Genomic DNA, 21,646 nt, shown 5'->3' on the forward strand with positions numbered 1-21,646 from the left:
TCAGGGTCCATAAAAGATGACAACAGTGACTTTGACTATTACAAAACACTTATTATTTTGCAAATTGTCATTCATTGGCATTCTGAAGATCACAGGTACTGGATACTGAACAGTAATGAACTCTGGACTAATTGTTGTGATTTGTTGCTATGAAGTCAGGCTTCAGAATATGAAATAGCTTCTGCTGACAATTTCATTTTTCTGGTATATTTAGGGTAGCAATTCCTCAGCATTTCCACAGAGGACTGTTATCAGGTCCATATGTATCCTTTCTGACAGGCAGAGAGTTTTGGTACACACACATCTGTGTTTAGTGAACTTTCCATACAACTAATGAACTATAGCAATCTTCATATTTGTGCAATAAAAAAATGAAATTACAGCTTCTCTTTTAAGGGCTGCTTGCATTCAGCAGCATACAGAGCTGGGGGAAAATAGTGGGAATTTCTTATTACATAGTGAATTTATTTCTGAGAGTGTAAGTAGTGGACCAACAGAAAGAATGTGTCATCTAGGGTCATATAAATTCCTACAGAAGTTACATGTGTTTCATAGGTCTGATGATAAATCTCTATGTAGGAAGGGCCTATTAACCATCTGTAGATGTCCTGCTGAAGAAAGATTGAGAATTCAAAACGAGCACCTGCTAGCATAAATGTTTGTCTGGTATGTAGGTTACTGGAGTGAGGGAATGCAAAGATTCAGATCAATAGGAAGGGTCTTAATGACTCCTTTTGATTAAATGCAGTGGAAGTAATAAAACTTGTTCTATTTAAGTCAGGATGAAGAATTATACAGAGATAGCAGTGATTTATGAGGTTTCCATTCTCAAATTATCAGCATAGGGTGTGTGCCACTAAATATGGTCTACAGATATGTCATCTCAAGCTGTGATTGTATTGCATCTTTCAAGTTAAGTATCTTGATTCACAAGAGTGATTGCAAGTCACATTGAAGAACCTCAACAGAAGGTATGTTTTCCCCTGAGACTGCACCTGGTCCAGGTTTATGAGAGTGTTGGGTTGTTGAAAATGCCACTACTCTTGGGATTTTAAGACATCATATATTCCTGTTAGTTCTTAAAGATCCTATACATCTGGATAAACTCAACTATTGCAAGGGCTTTCTGCTTAATTGACTTCTCTGTAGTTTCAATTATGTGTTTCACCACCCAGAAATCTGGGCCTTGTAACAGCTCCTCTGGTCACCCTGGAAATGGCAGTGCTTCAGCACTGGTCAGTGACTGGTGTGTGGGGAAGCATGGTCTGGAACCATCTGGGATCCAGTTAGTCTGGACAGGCAGGACTGCCTGTATTTGCATGTGTGGATATGCCCTTTATTTCGGTGGCATCGTCAATGAAACTCCACCAGTTGCTTTTACAACAGGTAGATGATAATATCCCTGTTATTCATGGAGCTGCTCAGTGTCTCTATAAAAACTACAGCAGCCACTGGGGCAAGATGAACTGTTTTCATCACTCCTTCCAGCTGCTGACTTAAAAGTTTGTCTGACAGGAGGGAGTTATTCTTATGGAGGGCTCCAGCATCCTGCTTTAGGACAACCCTCTCCATTGCTACTGGGATGATTAATGAAATCATCTCCTTGGTGTAGATCAGGACTGTAGACTGCTGATCATGGAACTTCCTATATCTTTCTGTCCCAATGCCATCATCCTCAGGGGTAGGGTTGGAGTTGGATTTGCATAATTTGCTGTGAGAAGTCCCCCATGAGCAGGCAATACAGCGGTGACATGGATCTCTGTGTCCTGTGTGTCTGGTATCCTGCATGGGCACCAGTGGCACAGGCACACTCATCATTCAGGTCAGGAACTACAGCCTGCTCCTCCAGGCTTCACTAGGTCATGGCTGACTTATTATCACCCTGGGGGAACCCAGGCATATTTGCATCCCTGTCTGGCCTGTGCAGAAGTGGCAGCAGTCTGAAGGAGGTAACTGAGTATCTCTGCAGTGTATTTCCTGGGCTCCAGAACCACAGCTTAGCCACTCTGTAGAGAGAACAGCAGTGCAGATCACCTAATGGATACAAATAAATGAATGTCTCATGACAGCTAGCCTTTGAGTGAATTTATTATTGAATTACACTCTGGCTTTTTAAGAACAAGCTGAGCTGACAAGCTCTCTCACCAGTGCAGAAGAAAAAGGAAGACGATGATAAATTACCCTGATGGATAAAGGCAAAGACCTTGTCTCTTCCCAAATACCAGCAATTATATATTATTCATGTTTGGGAAGAAAAAATAATCATTGCCCATATTGAAATGAGTGTTTATGATGATAAAGCAAGTAGCTAAATTAAATTCTGAATGTGCAGAATGTCTTTTCACATCATTTTGATGAACAGATAACAAGTACTCCTCTACTACTTGGTCGTTCTTGTATTGATTTTGAAACCATTTACTCTTACTGTTTGCTTTGTCGTTTTAAAACCGTTCTTAGTTGTCCATCACCATAAGGAGTAGCACAAGATGCTGTGGTGTCAATAAGTTGACTACAAAGTAGGACACCTGATATTTTTGTTCTCTTTTGAGGGACAGTGTCAGAAAATGGCAAAGAGCAGGCTAAAGCCCTGATCCACAGTCTTTTATGGTAAGTGTTGGCATAGGTTAAAGTGCCTCAGAAAACCATGTATAGAATTGGCACTTCTTAATGAAAATTTGAAATCAGTCAGTTTTAAAGTAGCGTGTTTTATACCGCTCCTTTTTTGAGACAGATTGTATATTTACTTGCTGCCAGTAGTATCAACCTGTTCTGATTACTTGGGGAGCTAGAAATAACCATCTGAGTTACATGAAACATCAGAGAGCAGCATCTGTTATTAGCTGCAGGAGTAGTCCCTGGTTGCCCTCAGGTCAGTAGTCTACTTACAAAAAGTTAGTTTTGAGGATTTAAATTCTGTTGAGAATTAACTTTGCACAATCTTTGCCACTACTGAATGACAAGGTATCGGTAAACACGTGTCCTTCCTGCCTGCGTCCCCTCTGTGTGCCAGGCAGAACAATGTACCTTAGTGATCCAGGTGGAGAGGAAACAGCACAGCTAGAAACTAAGAGAGGCATGTATGCTATACATGCCTGTGTGCACTCTTTTACTGTGAATAAATAAATTATTTTTTTTTTTTGTCAAAGAGTTAAATTGCATAGGTCCTAAGTCCCATCAAAAACTGTGAATATTGATCATGGGCAAAGAAGAGCTAAGAAAATAGGGCAGGATCAAAATGTTTTTTCAGAATGTTTTGATAGTCCATCTGGTCAGTCCTAAATGATTTAGAAGAATATTGCTATGTTTTCTTAGTATCCTTGAGGGAATTTGCCCAGAGAAGTTGTGTCTGCCCTACCCCTAGAAGTATTCCAGGTTAGGTCTGAGCAATCTGATCTTGTGGTAGGTGTCCCTTCCCATGGCAATGGGGTTAGTACTGGATGATCTTTTATGTCCCTTCCGACACAAACTGTTCTCTGATTCTATGAATATGTTCAAAGCATCTTTTCTTTTCATACATTTTGTCCCATTCATGGCGGGCTGTGGTTCACCCCAGCAGATCTTTCTGAGGTTTCTTCTCAAGGAAACCAAGGTGCTCTGTCTTTTCTGCATTTTTCCATCAAGAAAAGTGTAACTTTTATACAGCAACATGAAAAACACTTCTTTAGTTGAAAACAAAGTTAGAGGTCAAAGAACCAAAACTTATCAGGTGTAGCTTTATCCTGATGATTTTTCCTGAACTGACTAGTCCAGCCCATGGCTGCAGGCAGATGCAGTTCCCTTCAGCAGCAGGAAATTCTGTGGGTCAGATCCACCCACTGAATGCAGACACTCAGAAGCAATGAGGGAGCTTAGGGAGCACAGCACCACCATGGGTTAGGACAGCTTGGAATGCTGCATCTGTTTAAAACTATGTCATAGAGATAGCACTGCATCCAATGTTCTGAGGGTGAGCGCTCATGGCACAGCATGGTACGTACGTTGATGGAAGCAAGGTCATGTTTTTCCGTATTTTAAATCAAGCTAACACAGCAAGTCTTCAAACCCTCTTCTTCCCAGCATTATTGTCTTCCAAAGGCATCATTCTTCTTTCAGTGCTTTCTACTTAATTGAACTCCTAGTTAGGTACAAATCTCATAGCTTTTTGAAATACAGAATAACAAGGAATTTTTAAAAGTTTACTGTTTTTTATTTTAATAATTAATCCCTTCAAGAGGGATTAAGAGCAAAGCATACTTTGAAAATTTAAAATTTAAAGTTTACCTTTCCTATGTACAGGGTTTATTTTTTTTTCCAATGTTTTCCCTCTGGCATAACATTATTCCCATATAGTAAATTAATGCAATATATGCAGCTACTTACATAAACTTTGTGGAATTTGTACCTGCAGGACTTCATGAAAGCAAAGCTCCTGTCTCTGTTTATGTTCTTTTCCATAACATAGATAGTGTAACCATGATGGAATTATATTCCTCTTTTGTAACTGTGAGGAATTTGATTGTACTCAATGATCTTCGAGGTCTTGTCCAACCTTAATGATTCTGTAATTTTGTAAGTCCTGTGTACAATCACTAGAGAAACTGGACTGTAGTTTTTTAAAAAATAATTTTAAAACATTATTTTTATGACCAAACACAAAGGAAGGAGTAGGATCTTCCTAGTGTTATTTGGGCATGGTTCCAGAGCCCAGCAAGGCTGCTGATAAAAACACTGCACCATCCTGCACCTGGAAGTAAAAGGTCTCAGGTGATACCTGTGTCCCAAGGAGCTCTTGGAGTGTGCAGAGAACAGCTCAGCTTTTTTCATGCTTACAAGTTTTGAAGGCTTGAGATTTAAGTACCTCCCAGATTACAGAGGTACTGATGTACGCTTTTAAATCTAGGAGTCTAAACTATGGAGTAGGTGTTGATGCATTCTCTTGAATCTCCACATAGATATTTGATTAATATTTATTCAGTACTTAAGTTACTTTTCTCTGAAAAAAGCTGCCTAACAGGAAGAGTCTGTCCTGTGAGTGTGACATTTATTTGCTAAGTTGGTTAAAACTTCCTATATGAAAAAGTAGTTTTATAATCCAAAACATAAAATCTTTTATATTTTATTGGACATTTTTTTCCTAACTCCTTTTGATCGTTTCAAATCTATCAGACAGCTTACGTGTAGTTAAAGAACTTTCCCTATGATAATCAAAAGAGACATCATTCTGTAATTAACCTGGAAATAATGTATTTTTCCTCTTCTGCTGAGTTTTGTTTTTGTGGTGCCTCAGATTCAATGAAAGGCAGTCCATTTATTCCGGTTGTTCTGCACAGCTGAACATGTGGCCAAACCTTACAAAATAAATACCAGATGTAAAATACTGTAATAATACAGAACTTCTAAGTTTTGCAGACATTTTTAGTGAAGACTTGACATGAATATACTATTAATCTCTGAAAGTTATTGCAGCATAAAGTCTTTATCTCTCATAGAAATAATGGCTATAAAATGACTTCTGAAAAATCATGAAATAAGCATAATTCAGTATTAGGTGGAAAAATTATCTTGCACCTTATGTACTACAGGACATTTGATTTGGATTGTACAGACCTAAAAAAATATGAGTGTGATTTCTGTTTCTTTGATATCTAATGCAAAGCAAGAGAGTGTTTCTTTGGTTTACTGGAAAAATGGAGAGAGTCATCAGCTCCTAAAGCATTAGTCAATCACATTGTGAGTAAAAGGATTCTTCACTGAAACTTTGCAGTAAAGCACAGTCCAACTTTATTATGCGTTGCATTTCCTATAAAACTCTGTTCTAAAATACTTTAATTTAAACAGTTGGAGCCAGTTTTACAATTTCACAGGCGTCGTCAACATCTTATCCTCTGCTGAGTAGCTTTCCCATATCCTTTACCCTCCCACCTTACCATTATAGCTCAACTGAGAAATCTTGAGGGTAAAAATAGTGAGTCAATGAGGCAGAGACACAAGATGCTCTGGATGGCAGGAGTGGCATCTCTTTCCAAGAGTGGCCAGATTGCTTGGCAGATCAGAGGGGAAGATTGTGCTGTCATAAAGAGAAAGGACACACATCAAGAAGGTGAATAATGTTCAATTCCTATGAGAAGTTTTCAAAGCAGTAAGGGCTTGAGTCTTTCAGGAATGGAGCCAATAGGGAATTCTTGTGAAAGCAATGATCACAGAGTTTCTAGAAGTGGTTGGTGGTCCTCAAAAGATACTACATTTTATTACCAAGCTGTCATGCAATAAAGATACCTCCTTTTCCTTTTGGAGGAGCTACAACTGGCAGCCACTAACATTGCTGAAAAAAGATGTTGTCCATAATCTTTTTCATGAAGAACCATCAGTTTATATGTCTTCACTGAGCAGAATGGAGTCAGGTGCATACAGTGGGAAGCCTGAAAAACAATTGGTCACAAAACCAAGTCCTTATATATATATATATAAACCAAATACCAGATGAAGACTGCTGGTTTGATACTGTCAAGTTAGAACAGATCTAAAGAGGCAGTAAGAATAAAATCTGCATCTAGAGAAGTTATTATAAATATTGATTAATAAGCACTTCTTTTTTGACTTCAAATACCAACTTCATTAACCACATTATAAAAGTATCTGAGCATTATATGGCTTTTTCCCCTGTCCTTCTTCAGACAGTTTAAGCAATGGGTTTTCGCTGGAGTTTTTCATTCACTTGGCTTTACTGTGTCTTTCATGGAATATCTAAATACTGTAGAAGGCTTCTTGCAAAAGGGTTTACAGCTAAGGACCATGCCCACATAATCATCAGCATCTCCTGATCCTTCAGAGATGAGACCTTTCAAGTATCTTCACTGAGTAGTTTAAACAAACAGAGCAGGTGCAGTTTCTTGCTGTAGACAACTTAGAATTTACTTTTTTTTACTGATTCTGTTCAGAGCTCTTAAAAACTTTGTTCTTTGTGACCCATTCTCCTTCTCCAGGGTCCCTGTTCCATCAGCAGCTCATAAAGCAGAATGGCAGGATCTCTTACAAGCCATGTCTGCCAGTGCCACTAAGCAGGTCCCCATTTGGGATATGGTCAAACGTTAGTGCATTCAGTCCGTCTGTCACATTGACACCGGCATTCTGGTGCTTCCCTTAGTGCAGACTCCTTGGATGAGCCTAATCAGTTATTTAGAATCATAGAATATTTTGGGGTGAAAGGGACCTTTAGAGGCCATCTAGCCCCTGCCATGAGTAGGGACATCTTCTTTCAGGTTGCTCAAAGCCCCATCAACTTGACCTTGAATGTTTCCTGGGATGGGGCAGCTATGACCTCTCCATGCAGCCTATGCCAGTGGTTTGCCATCCTTATCATAAACTGCTTCTTCCTTAAATCTGGTGTGAATCTATCCTCTTTTAGTTTAGAACCATTATTCCATGTGCCATTGCATCCAGCCCTCCTGAATCCAGTAGGATTGTATCCCAGCTGCCCAACATATGCCAAACCCTTTCAGAAACTTGCTTGTGTTGTCCGTGATGGTCTGGGTGTCTTTCTGGATGACTGCTCTTCAATTTTAATTTCCTATATAAGTCTGCCTTTTTTCTTTTTAACAAGGAGACCTTCAGAAGGATCATTTACATTCTTTTTCCTTACCTTAATTCCTTAATTCAGATGGCAGCTAAGAACAGTACACAGGTTTTGACTTTGAGCTTTTCTTACAACTAAACTGAACTAAAAAAGCCAGACAGATTGACTCAGTTCAAGGAAAGACTGTCAGGAGGTTTTTCTCCACAGTTAAGAGGCAAGTGGGCAGGGCTGCTTTTGCAGACAGCTTTTGAGGGAAATGCTGCCACAAGCAATGAACTTGAACGTCTCTATGTTCTGATCTTCCCTCTTCTTTTGTCCTTCATCTGCCAGCTCAGGCATTTTCTCTGAGTCTGTGTGTTTGATCATGATGCCCTTAGCTTTTACCTGGCATCCTACCAAGTGCTCTGTCTATCCTGGTACAAGACTGCCCTGAGGTTGTTTAACATTAGACAGGTACATTCAACCCAAAATGGACAAGGTACATTTTGCTTTATCCTCTCTTACTCTCAAGCAGAAAGGCCACAGCCAAGGCTAAAGACAAGAGATTGTAGCACGTTTGTACTTCTAGGCACTTATCACACTGAGCAGATCACAAATGAGTGCCATGAGAATGTAAAAATCCCTATGCAAGGGATTATCAGATTACAATTATTCTTCTTATGTCTCTGTGAGGAGGGGACTGTTATTTTGCAGGTGCAGTAAAGAGACAAACAGACCAGCTGACATGACTGGTGTCACACAGAAAGGCTGTTGAGATTATTTTTCATTAATAACATTCTTCCCAATGAACTATAACTTTCTGGACTTTTGTTCTATGGAGCTCTGTTTTATCTGTTTTATGGAGCTGAAGTTTTATCCAGAGCAGAAGGATAAATCCTATATATTTGTGTGTATATTTATAGATGCCGATAAAATATGGAAGTGGTAAGTTCAAAGAGATTTATAATGTTAAATTAAGATATTTATTATTAATAACTTGGCTGAGGATGGCTAAGCAGTCATGATAACCATTTTCACACATTGAAACCTTTAAACAAGAAAGTCCAGTGAGGTATGTTGGAAGTATTTTGAGAAGCAACAAAAATTAATCGGAGTGAGATTTCCCATGGCGTCTATCCTCAGTCAAGGAAAGAATATACATTTCTTTCAGAAAAAGTGGGATTTAGGATGCATGGAATTTTCTTCTTACAGTGAAAAATGCTTAACAGAAGCAGTATTTTTCCCTTATTTCCAAATGCCAAGCACAGTGTCACCAGAAAACATCTGTGAGTAAAGTGTGTTGGAAAGACCAATGTCTAGGTTGTGAGACACTGGATCAGAGTTAGTATTAAAGACAAGTCTTTATTGTGCTCCCATGAGGTAAAATGGCTTTTGTGGAATTTACTTTTCTAGCTTCTGTTCTAAGGCTGGTTTGGTCTGCTTGAATTTTGTTGACAGTCTGTCAAACTTTATTTGTCTATGAGCAATAGGAACATAAAGGCATCAGTGTACCCCTGTCTGTTTTGCCGCTGTGGCCCAGATCTTACCAGAAAGACTTAATTTAATTTTCTTGCGAATAAAGGATAACTTCACAAAGCAAGGGTGTAAAATTTTTTGATACACCATCTGGCATTGTAAATAGCATTTTGACAATTATTTGGTCTTTCAAGCAAGTTTTTATGGACAAATAAAAAAATCAAAATGGAAAAGTCTAATTAAAGAAAAGGAAAAATGGAGACTGCTTTTCCTTGTAAAACAAGAACATATAGCATCATGTAACAGTAGTGAAGGAAACAAAACAAGCGAACAAAAACAAACCAAAAACCAGAGGCAATAGGTGGAATCTATTAATAATTTAATGAAAAGATGAGGCTCAGGCTACAAGAAATTGAATTTTGTTCAACTGCAGAAAACACTCTGAACTAGCAGGCCTGGACTGATGGAATAAATCTCTTCTATTAACATAAGAGATAATTTTATGTAAATGTATTTTGAGACCTTCTAGCAGAGCTGAGCATCTTAGCAGTACCACTTAACTTCTTTGCAGGGTAATTGCATTTAGACCAAGGTCAACTGAAGGAAATAGCTGACTAAATTAGCATTAACCAGGTTCCTGGGGGGCTTGGGGCATTGTAGATACTCAATCTTGCCTCCAGAAAGGGCATGTTGACACTAGAGAAGCCAGCTGCTTCCAGTGCACTGTGTTTTATTCAACTGGGGCAAATTTTATCACCCAGGGAAGGAGAAGATTCAAGACTCACAAGGAATAGTCTGGGCTTGAGTTTTCCTCCAGTTTCCATCTTTACCTCTTTTAAATGGATTCAGATTCATGCATCTTGCTCCCGCTTCTTTTTATCACTGTGGGTTGGGAATGATGCCCCCTAAGTGATAACATCTATCCTTAAATCATGGAAATGAAGCAATGGTTATAATCCTCAGGAGGGTGGGGCATGCAGCTGGGTTTGCTGATGAGCTGCTTCTCTGAGAAGAGACTGCCTCCAAGTCCGTGAGCACATAGGTGTGCTATGGAGTTGAATGAGTGCTGGGAAGCATCAGCCAGGGTGGGAGTCCCAAAAGTCCAAAGGTGGGGTGTCAAATGCATTTGCAACAGCTGCCAAGGTGAGAGGAAGCTCTTTGTTTGTCCACCTTCTGCTGGTGCTTGTTGTGGAAATAGTTGTCAGTGATATGTAATGGAGCAGGTGCTTGTGGATATAAAGCACATGCCCCATTTACTGGGCTGAGGGTCTAGGCCAATCTGCTTTCACTGTTACTTAAGCTTTAAAACTGCCTGGACATGTGTGTAGGGCAGCAGGAGATACACCTGCACCATCTATTTTTTCCCTTTACTTGCTTTGACCTCTTGGAAGAAAAAAGAACAGCTGGAAGTGTTCTTCTTGGGTTCACAGAAATGTATGATCTTGTTCTTACTATTTTAAAACATTAGTAGTTGTAGTGTTTACTTAAATACGTGGTACAGAACACCAATTCCTTTGTACTCAGGTCTTAGTATTCATGAAACAGTTTGCAGTGATTCCTTGTCTTCCACAAAATGTACAGCCCATTTGATGAGAAACTGAGAGAAGTCAGTTTCAAACCCATCATCTGGTCTCTCTGAAGGATGGAAAAGAAGATAGGGAAGAGTAGAGCAGATCATGAAAAATCTGGGAAGAGAAAGACTAGGTTCTGCTGTTGGCTCAGAGATGTGCTCAGACACATTGACTTTACGCAAAAATTGCACTGCAGATGGTGACCTGTTGACTTTATTGGGGTTATTCCAAGCATTGACACTTTTCCAAGCATACTCCATGGCATCATGATCCTTTTGAGTTATGCACTACCTGTGTGTTAGAGAGTAACGTGCATAATACTGTATTGGATTACTGTTTTCCAGTTGCTGTATATAGAAAGCTGAGTTAGAGCCCTTAATGGGAGAAGTAATAGAGGTATTAAGGATATTATTCCCCCCATTAGCCCTATCCCTGAAAATGTTCAAAGGCCTGCTAGATGGCACTCTGAGTAAACCAGTGTAGTGGAAGGCAAGCAGATTGGAACTACGTGATCTTTAATGTCCCTTCCAGCCCAAGCCATTGTAGGATTGTAAGATTATTAGCTACAAACTTAGTCCAAATTTTTTCCTACATAACTCCTGGGAAGTCAGTAATGATATGTCAGAGAAAACTCAGTGACATAAAAATCAGTTCCAGTGTCTAATTTTCCTGTGACCTATTCCAAAATTATATATGAATATAGTCACATCCTAGATTGCAGACACATTTTGGCATCTCTAGGGTAATTTTTGATAATATTGGAGCTCTCCATTTAGATAATCTGGAATTTAGTTTAAGGCTCCCTGGCAAATGGTCTGTTTTTTGTACTGTGGAATGTAAAAATTGTGCAGCCTTTATTAAATAGAAATTATACTTTATCTCCTTGCATTATACAATCTCAGATTTTTAGGTAGACTATAAGAAAATAACTGGCTCTTTCCCTAATGATCTGTGTTTGTGAAATCATCTTTCCAAAACATTGCAGAAATCATCCTTTGCCTCAGTGAACCAGCAAAGCACCATTACTCCATTGAAGTGCAGCTGGGATGATTTACTCTAGCTGAGATCTGGTTCTGCACCTGGAGAAATATTGGCTTTCAATCTCTGCTCTCCATCAGGACAGCAGTTAGGAAAATTATTCATTGGGTCACGTTAGCACACTGACACTACAATTTGCTGTTGCTGCTCAGAAAAATAGTTACCTTCAGCCAAAAATTGGGTTCAGACACTCTCAAAGACATGTGATGTTTTGTCTTTATGGGAAGCTCCTAAGGTAGCAATGTAGTAATGACTTAGAAGTCTGGAAACAGACTTTGGAATGAGAACCGAGAAAATTTGTCTTTGGCTTTACTGCAGGTTTTCTGACTGACCTTGGACAACTGAAAATCATTCCATGTTTTATTTCCTCTCTGTAAAATACCAATCTGGCTGTATTAATCAGTGTTTGTAAAGATCCTGTAAAGATTCTTGAAATCCTTAGATAAAAGAGCATATTACAGATCACAGAGTAGTTGGAATAGATGTAGCCTATAAAATGGTGCAATCTACCAAACTTGGGAAGAAAAAACCTGTCCTATTAGTGTGCTCAGCTCCCCAGGCAGATTGTAAGGAGGCTTTCTGAACCTGGCAAATTATCTGTCATGGTTTTCCCAAATGGGAAAGAAATGAACTGCCAAGCCTTGGTCAGGATCTTCAGCGGCTTTTGTGCCTTAAATATGTCCATGTACTGCATGGTAATTTTCTGTTCTCTTTTATTTTAAAGTGCACCTTGCTTTTAATTACAGTGATACTGTTAAGACATTGCTGGCTGTTAGGAAAAGGTTCTTCACTCTGAGGGGTAGTTGGGCACTGGAACAGGCTCCTGAGGGAGTGTCATCACACCAAGCCTGCCAGAGTTGCAGAAGTGTTTGGACAACACTTTTAGGAATGTGGTACAATTTGAGGGCTGTTCTATGTGGTGCCAGAAGCTGGGCTGAGTGATCCTCATGAGTCCCTTCCATCTCAGGGGATTCTATGATTCTGAAATTCCAGTGTGATGTTGTGAGTTGTACAGAAGTTTATACTTCATTAAGTATATGCTGCAGCAGTTTCTTTTGTATAGTAGGTAATTTTAAACTTCATTTTGAGTATCAAAAGTTTTTACATAATGCCTGAGAAAGCCTTCAAGGGTAGCATCCCACCATCAAAACATACTGAATGGCCTCCAGCTTTACAGGTCATAAAGGCCTTGGCTTTCTAACCCATAGGAATTGCTAGCCATATCAACAGAGGAAAAAACTGCATTTGTCAAAAAGACTTATTATTTCTTATCGTTTTTCTACTTCCTGCAGACATGCATGTGTGATTCGAGGCCAGGTGATGACAGCAGATGGGACACCTCTAGTTGGAGTGAACATCAGCTTTGTCAACAATCCCCTGTTTGGATACACAGTCAGCAGACAAGATGGCAGGTAGGATGTCTGCATGGGATTTACAGTGTTCAGTCAGCATTATTGCCATGACCACTAAAGAGACACTCCTTCCAAAAGCACATTTATTATTGATGCCTTTTGAATTTGTTGGTGCATTATTATTGGTTGTTTTGGGGCTACATCTGGCTGGTGACTGGTCCCCAGTGCTGTTCCTTGCTGTTCAATTCCAGGGCCAGTCTTGTTCAATGTATTTATCAACAGCCTAGATGCAGGAGTTGAATGCATCATTAGCAAGATGCTGATGGTACCAAACTGGGAGGTGCTCTTGATGCTCTGAGGGACAAGAGACCTTCCAGAGGGATCTAGATAGGTTGGAGCATTGGTCTGTGATGAATGGGATGATTTTTAAAATGTCAAAATGCTGGATTTTCTGCACTTGGAACAGAGTAACACCAGGCACAAGTAGAAACTGGGAGAGGAGTGGCTGGAGAGCAGCCCTGCAGACAGGGATCTGGGGGTGCTGGCCAGCAGCAGCTGAACAGAAGCTGTTAGAGCAGTGTGACATGGCAGCCAAGTGGGCAAACCCCATCCTGTGGTGTATCAAATACAGCATGACCAGACAGTCAAAAAGGTGGTTGTCCTGCTGTATCCAGTGTTGGTGTAGCCTGACCCAGAATACTGTGTAGAGTCCTGGGCCCCACAATTTAAGAAAAGTGTTCAGGTCCCTTAGTGTGTCCAGAGGAGGGCAAGAAAGTGGTAACAGGACTGGAAGGAATATCCTGTGAGCATCATCTGAAGACTCTGAGCTTCTCCAGTTCAGAGAAAAGGAAACTTGAAGGGTGACCTCATTGCTTCCTACAGCTTCCAGAGGAGGGGATGTGGAGAGAGAAGTGCTGAGCTCATCTGCTTGGTATCCATTGGTAGGACTCATGGGAATGGTTCAAAACTGCACTAGGGGAGGTTTAGACTGGCTACGAAGAAACATTTCTTAACTGAAAGGTTGCTCAAACACTGGAACAGGCTTCCAGTTAAGGAAACTTCCCTGTCCAAGCATCCAGAAGCCACTCTGTCAGTCACACTCACACCATTTGAGCTAGGACTGAGGCCCCTTTGTAGCCACATCCCACACTCACAGTCACACCAGGGCTCCCTACCTGTTTGACCCCAGGGTTCTCATAGCAGTGTCTCAGATATCCAGATCCCTTAAACAATTTAATCTTGGTGCAATAACTAAATAACAAAATAACAGCCCAAGCTGGTGCCTGCAAGGAGGGACCCCAGACAAAGGAAATCCTGGGCTTTTATCCCCTCGCAGTCTTAAGCATAGGAAAGTCTGGAGTCGTCCTGTAGCTCCTGTTGTGTCTCCACGTGGGCACTCGGCAGTTCCCTGCCTCTTGCCTCAGGCTTTGGCTTGGCCTCCCACCCCCCAGGGAGCTCAACCTGCAGCTCACACTGCAGTTGAACACCAAGCTACCTGCACCAAATGTAGCATCAGCACTCCTAAAGATGTTTCATGCCCCAAGCCTGTCGTCAGTGTTTAAGAGGCATTTGGACAAAGCGCTTAATAACATGATTTGATTTGATAAGCCCTGAACTGGTAAGGCAGCTGAACTTGATGATCCTTGTACTTCCCTAACAAATGAATACAAATGAATAGCCTATTCTATTCTATTATATTCTATTCTATTCTAATTCTATCCTATCCTATTCTTCTTTATTATTAGTAACTTTGTGATATCACCTAGAATCTTAGCCAGCAATTTGGCAATGTGGTGCCCATGCATATAAAAAAAAAGATATCTTCTGCTCCCAGCAGGTCTATTCTTGCTAATTCATATTGAAATGTTTAGGAGGAATCCATTAAGATTACGGTTGTGTTAGAAGCAAAACCTGAGCAATCATGCTCAACCAAAACAAAAGCAGTGCAAATTGGGAATGTCTTTCATCTTATTTTTGTTTGTCAGTGTTAATTTGCTTCCTTTCTTTTAAGGACAAAAACATAACAGAAGGGGTTCCAGCTGCATATGCTCTATGTATTAACTACTAACCACTAGCACTTGGGAGAGGATTTATGGATTTTAGCACCTCTCCAATCCACAACTTTCATTTGAGTTGGCTGGAGAAATAGATAGAATTGTAATGAAGAAGAGGAACATGTGCTGGCAACATGTGCTTGATGCTGTCCTATTCACACTCAGGGATGCTTACACCTACTGTAACACTGATGGAGACTGGAAGGTTTTCCAAGTGATGCTCCAACTCTTCAATGTTATGACATTAAAATGCAGATGATAAAGAGGCATTCCAGGAAAAGGACACCCCTGGAGCTGGTGTCTTCTTATTGCCAGTAGCTTGCACATTACTGCAAAAAGGAGAAAATTTGAACATTTCTGCTTAAGGGTATCTCTGACAACCTTACTGAACGTACTTTGTGGGGAAGTGGGATCCAAACCACACTATCATGATCAGCTTGCTGTGTATGGACCAGCACAAAATCTGTGTCCAGTAGAACAGATAAATATGACTAAAAGATTCCTGGACAACAATGCCTGTCATAACCTTATGTTCTGTCTCTTTCCTTGTATGTGTACAACACCCAACATGTGTGTAATCATTCATTTAGATTACAAGTAATCTGAGGAAAGAAACCATCTCTTTGCTTTGCAGTTGTGCTGTACCTAGCACAGAGGGGCCTTATAGTAAACTGGACCTCTAGCCAGAAAACATGTAAGCTAAAGGGACAGAGCATGGAGGTGATTGCTGCTTTCCAGGCTCCAGACCTTTGTAATATTCAAGCAAGTATTTATTCCTGATTCTTGAGTGGTGAAAGGTAAACCCTCCTGATATAAATCTACTTCTACTGGCAGTTCAAGCTGGGGATGCTCCTTCCATGCTATGTCCTTCCCAAGGTCCAGCTGAGCGGGGACACAGGGCAGAAAGCAATGCAGCCAGAGCATCAGTATGCTCCACCAGGCTTTGGTGGACTCCTTGGAGTGGCTGCCAGCCTCCAGAAGCTAAATTAGTTTCAAGGAGCTCAGGGGTGCAGTTTGCTGACTCAGCCCCCAGCAGACACTCAGCTCTAAGTGATAAAAATGACAGAGATCAGCTGTCTCAGAGCAAGGAATCTGTGACCAAGTGGGATTCATCCTAAAGCTGTGATTTCTGTAGGCAGCTGGTGGGGGTCAGTGTAACCTCAGACTCTGTGGTGTCAGCTCTTCTGATTTCACTTTCTTCACCTTCCTCTCAAGTCAATCTGCTTCTACAGAAACCTGGTGCACAAACATCAAAGAAATTGTTCAATTGCAGTGCTGAGCCTCCAGAATAATGAGTGTACCGTCCAACTTAGCTAAGGGATATATGCAGGTACTTTCTCAAATGAACAGGCACATCAGTGCATCTGTGTACTCTGTAGGCACTCTATAGACAAAAACCACTTGTCCATAAATGGACAACTTAAAGAACACCAAAATCCATAGAACCATGGAATGGTTTGGGTTGGAAGCCACATTAAAGATCATCTAGTTACAACTCCCCTGCCATGAGCAGGGACAACTTCCACTAGACCAGGTTGCTCAAAGTCCCATGAAATCTGTCCTTAAGTCCAGTGACTTCCTCAGTGGTCTGTAAATTATCTTGAACTGTTTGTGACCATTCAAGCTAAAATTTGTCAGGACAGAAAACGTTGTCACACATCCCTAATTTCTAATCCCAGCCTCACTGCAAATTTGGTGGGTACCATTAGATGCATCTCTTGACCTCCCCAGGCCAGTGAACTAGCCTGTGAAAGGGTGTTGCCTTCCTTACTGATTGTTACAGTATTTATTTAATAATATTTGTAAAGCATTTTCAAAATCATGTAAAGAATTCATACTATTCCAGTTTCTACTAACTTTTTCTATGGGTTTGAGTAATTTTTTCTTAATAGAGCATGACATCTCATCAGCTTTTGTACAGCAAAGTTTTCATGTGATTGAGTCAATTTTGTTTTAAGAAATTGATGCTCTTAGACAAGAAGCAGATTCTTCTGACCTACAGTACCAGGCTGCATGCATTCCCAGTCCAGAGCAGGGCACAGTCATACTGGGCCATCTCTCCCATCTTGAGTGTCATTCTGATTTGGAGAATAAATGGGAGCACACATGCAAGTAGTTACCTTGTTCCAGGGGTCATGAGATAACTGCATAAAACTCAGCAGGGTTATTTTTTGGCATCTTCACCATAGGAATATCTATTCTTGAAAATGTGCACTGAGTTGGCTTAAATTGATTTAGTAAATCAGTTTACTGATAGCAGGGAAATAACTGGGGTTTTAAAGTAAGGAAATTTAAAGATACAATTGCATCAGTTTAGCTAGATTGGTTCCTAAGCTGATTTTGTTGCTCCAGGTTTGGGGGTTTTGGGGTTTCTTTTTGGCATGATAAAGTTTCCAAATGAGTAAGTAAAATTTCAGTTTTAGAATTAAAGTGAACTAAATTTTTCATCTCTGCAAGAGGGCTCATTTTAGGTCTCTCCTATTACATTGCTCAGATAGAGACTGAAATAGTGAAACCCTGGTCCTGTTTAAGTCACATTACTTAGACTGAGCAAAACTTTTATAACTTCAAGGCTTGCATGTATTTTTAGCCTAATTACTGCAACAGAGACTTTGTTTATATAACAAGGCATGAGTATAAAGTGACAACTCTCAAACTACTCTTTTGTATGCATTTCTCTGTAAAGCAAAGTTAACTGACAGTTCAAAGTATCAGTACTGGATTATAAACCACATTTTTAAATAAAGCTTTAGATTTGATTAAAGTGGTAGTTTAGAGAGGCTGCAAGTCCTCAGTATCCCTGCATTGTAGGAACGGTGTTGATAAAACAGCAAGAAAGTCTCCAGACTTTTTCCACATTGCATTCAGCAGCTTTGGCATAGCTTTCTCAGAAATACCAGAAACATGAACTTCCAGAGAAAAGAGATGAGAAAGGGTTACACTTTCCTGTGGAGTTTTTATTTTTTGAGCCTGCTTTGGATAAATAGATAATTTCATCCTTCAGCTCATCTCTCCTGAGTCTTTAAAAAAAAAAACAAAACAACTGTACAAGTATGGTTTTTACAGAGTGATAAAAACTACATCAGAGATGAGCAGCAAAAACAGAAATAAAATTATCTCGTTCCTTCAATCCCAGGACAGTTTTCCTTCTGTTAAATTTAATTTCACTGAGGGAAACTGGGAGGTGTTTTCTGGGTTTTTTTTTCTGTTTGGTTTTGGGTTTACTTTGTGTTCAGTTCATCAAGGTAACTTGAAAGCTGCACCCTGGGACTCTGGGAAAACCAGCTTGTGAGCAACACTGCCTGCTGAAAAATACTGCATGGTTCTGTTTTCACAGCTGCTGGAGCCTGACACGGAGGTGGTGCTTTCCCTTCTGTATCCTGTTTTGGGGATGCAGGAGAGGCCAGGATGTTTCCCCCCAGCAGATCCTCATCCATGATACAGGCTCAGTGAAGCCCAAAGGGATGAAACAGAGGTGTTTGCAAATAAAAACTCTTCCAACTTGCCTAAAAACTTGTTGAGCATCATTTGTAATGTTTATTTCTTCCCTCCTGTTGGCCCATTCAGTGCATGGATCCATGCAGAGCAAGCATCTCCCTCCCAGCTGAAGGACTTGCCAAATGCTAATTGACTGTTAAAAACATTCACATCAGGGTACAAACGTTGTGCAGCTTTGCTGGCAGGGACCAGCAAGTTACTCCTCAGGCTGCTGCAAGCCAAGCTCCATAGGTCTGGGAACATGATGCCCCAACTCAAGTGGTAGAATAAACATGGCTTTGGCTTTTTGAAGTGCTTTTCCACTTCCTCTCATGGACTCAATTCAACATTCTTTAATAAATAACCTTCTTGTCATAATTCTGTTTCCTAAATTGTACCTCAGTCCATCAGCCATGAAATAAAAAAGGTTCCCCCAAAAAATTGCTTGACAAAGATGTTTTTTAGAAATAGTTCATGCCCATTGTTGCCCCTCTGGGATTTTTGCACCCAATTTGAAAGTCTCACAATTAATTTTAAAAAATAATTTTAGATACTTTTTTCACCTTCTTTCTTACCACATATTTACAAGGTGCATCAAGTCTGGCTTTGGGCAATCAGAGTGTTTTAGATCCCAGTTCTCATGCAGAGAAGCATTTAAGCTCATAGCTCTTTAAGCACATGAGCAGCTTTACTGAAACCAGTAAGCCTGATCACATGCATAAACTCTCAGTGAGAGTGTCATACAGCAGTAACCAAGCATGAAAGTGAGAAGCAGGGATGAGAAAACTTTCTTTGCCTGAAGCACATGTTTGGCATTGCAACCGAAGAGACAGTGAGAAAAACACAAAGGAGCAAAAACAACAGGTCTTCAGTTTCTATTGAAATCCTTTCCTTTCTTACTTAACACCTCTTCTTTGGGTCTATGCATAGTAGATAAATCCCAGTGGTAGTTGATAAAATCTCCATCGAAGTTAAAGTACAAAACTAAGAAAACCACCAGAACATTATCCCAACATCTTTACATCCAGAGGATGAATTTTCCTTATCAAGGTAACATTTTCTCACACAGCTCTGGCAGGCTGTCTGTTATCCAACACTAAAACAGGCAGAAAAGCCACTTGGCTAGAGGTAGCTTAGGGTGAAGTCAGAGACCACAGGCAGTGATTCATCTGCTCAAAATGCTAAAGAGTCAAAAAAGATGATGTGCTGAGTACTGTGACACATAGACACCCTGCACTGTATTTCTAGTAGACTAGGCTCAGTCCATGACTGGGCTCTCTGTGTTCCATTGGTTGCATTACGCATTAGTTAGACAATTATATTATATATGAGTCAAGACAATTTAAATGGGCATGTGTCAGAGAAACCATTTTCCGAATAGTTTATTTCATCATCTGAACTGATCCAATCTGTGCATTTGTTTGGATAATAGCTCCTTTTTTAAAAAAATAAAATGTGTTTGTATGGCCAAAAGATGCTGGTGGTAAAAAAAGCACCAACAAAGAAAAACATGTTTCCAAAAAGAGATGGGTATGATTCTAATATACATGAGGACAATGTGCAAAGAAGCTGAGCTTGGACTCCTGCCTCTGAAACTTGCTGTTACTCAGGTAAAGCCTATTTGGGCTGCAGATTTTAAGTTCATAAAATAAGATTGATGATATTTCTTGCAGTTATTTTTCTGGAGTCCTTGCTAGGGAGTTGATGCAAACAGATGGGGTAGTGCTTGCACTAATTCTGTATTCCATCTCTTAAAACAGCTTTGATCTTGTTACCATTGGTGGAATCTCCATTATCCTGCACTTTGAGCGGGCTCCCTTCATCACCCAGGAGCACACGCTGTGGCTGCCGTGGGATCGCTTCTTTGTGATGGAAACCATAGTCATGAGGCACGAAGAGAATGAGATCCCAAGCTGTGACCTCAGTAACTTCGCCAGGCCCAACCCTGTGGTCTCTCCATCTCCGCTCACTGCTTTTGCAACTTCCTGCTCAGAGAAAGGTCCTATTGTTCCTGAAATCCAGGTATGAACAGTCTGAGTTGAGGGATAATAACTCATAACATGGTAACATGGTTTGGGTTGGGAGGGACCTTAAAGATTATATGTTTCCAACCCCCTTGCCATAGGCAGGGACACCCTCCATTAGACTGGGTTGATCAGAGCCCCATCCACGCTGGCACTGAATTGGGATAGAGGCATCCACAATTTCTCTGGGCAACCTCTGCCAGTGCCTCCTCATCCCCATCTTGTTTTTGTGCTTCTTTTGACAGCTTTGAGCAACGCAAATGCAACTATTCTCCCACCTTCCTAACAATAAGCATTCCTCATTTGTTACCCCATTTTTCAGACATTTGACAGGAGCACTCACTCCCAAGCACCCGCTTTACCAGATTTCTTTTCTCTTATCCCTGAGAGATTGAGTCAAAGCACTTGTGACTGACAGCACTTGAGCTGAGACCCTTGTGTGACTGACAACAAGCCCTTGGTCAGCCATTTGGCATTCAACATAGCCAGTACACCAGGCTGATGGCCTTCCTCTGCTCTGATGCCTGTCTTCTGTTCAGGAGCAAATTCCACCCACTAGGCACTATGAACCTTGCTGGTGGAGTGTTGGAGTGAACTTCCTCATGGTTGGAAGTCACATCCCCTCCATTCTACATGGCTGCTGAGACATGCAGTCAGCCAGCAGATGGCTGAGAAGGGGCCTGCCTGCAGAGCTCGTCAGTTTTATTACATTTCATGACATTTGGAATAAATGAGCAGGGTGAGAGGGTTACCTTTAATTTCTCATCCCCATTTTCCTTTTTTTTTTTTTTTGAGGAAACATGAGTCAGATAAAGAACCTTAACAATCCGCTGTGGCTTCAATCTATTTTGTCAAATGGAAAGTTGTGTTTTAACCTGAATAGTCCAAAGAACCAAATTATCAATTTTCCTTAAAAACACTAATTCTGTTGAAACATATGAATGTAGCAGTATTCAACCTTTGCTATCTTGGACATGTTGTTCTCTGGATTTTATATGCCAGTGTTCAGCATGTCCTGAGTACTGCTTTTAGTGACAATAATCTGCCAAGGTGGAAATAATAACAAGTGTAGAGACAAATTGTGTGCTTCCGTCGTGACTCCATTGGGGTTGCAGTACCATTA

At 40.5% G+C, this 21,646-nt stretch overlaps 1 protein-coding gene across 4 annotated transcripts in view; it reads left to right on the plus strand.

Annotated features, from left to right (window-relative positions):
• The window catches only part of TENM4 (teneurin transmembrane protein 4), a 591,948-nt gene that overhangs the window by 499,971 nt on the left and 70,331 nt on the right, over positions 1–21,646 (plus strand). For all 4 annotated transcript variants that reach the window (XM_088068964.1, XM_088068961.1, XM_088068963.1 and 1 more), the window contains 2 exons: positions 12,909–13,028; positions 20,260–20,521. In XM_088068964.1, the coding sequence (XP_087925090.1) occupies positions 12,909–13,028; positions 20,260–20,521 (382 nt within the window). The remainder of the gene's footprint in view (positions 1–12,908; positions 13,029–20,259; positions 20,522–21,646) is intronic.

Source organism: Pseudopodoces humilis, chromosome 2 (genome assembly GCF_049639895.1).
Source record: "Pseudopodoces humilis isolate 2021_Gansu_Grassland_sample_001 chromosome 2, ASM4963989v1, whole genome shotgun sequence".
Lineage (NCBI taxonomy): Eukaryota > Metazoa > Chordata > Aves > Passeriformes > Paridae > Pseudopodoces > Pseudopodoces humilis.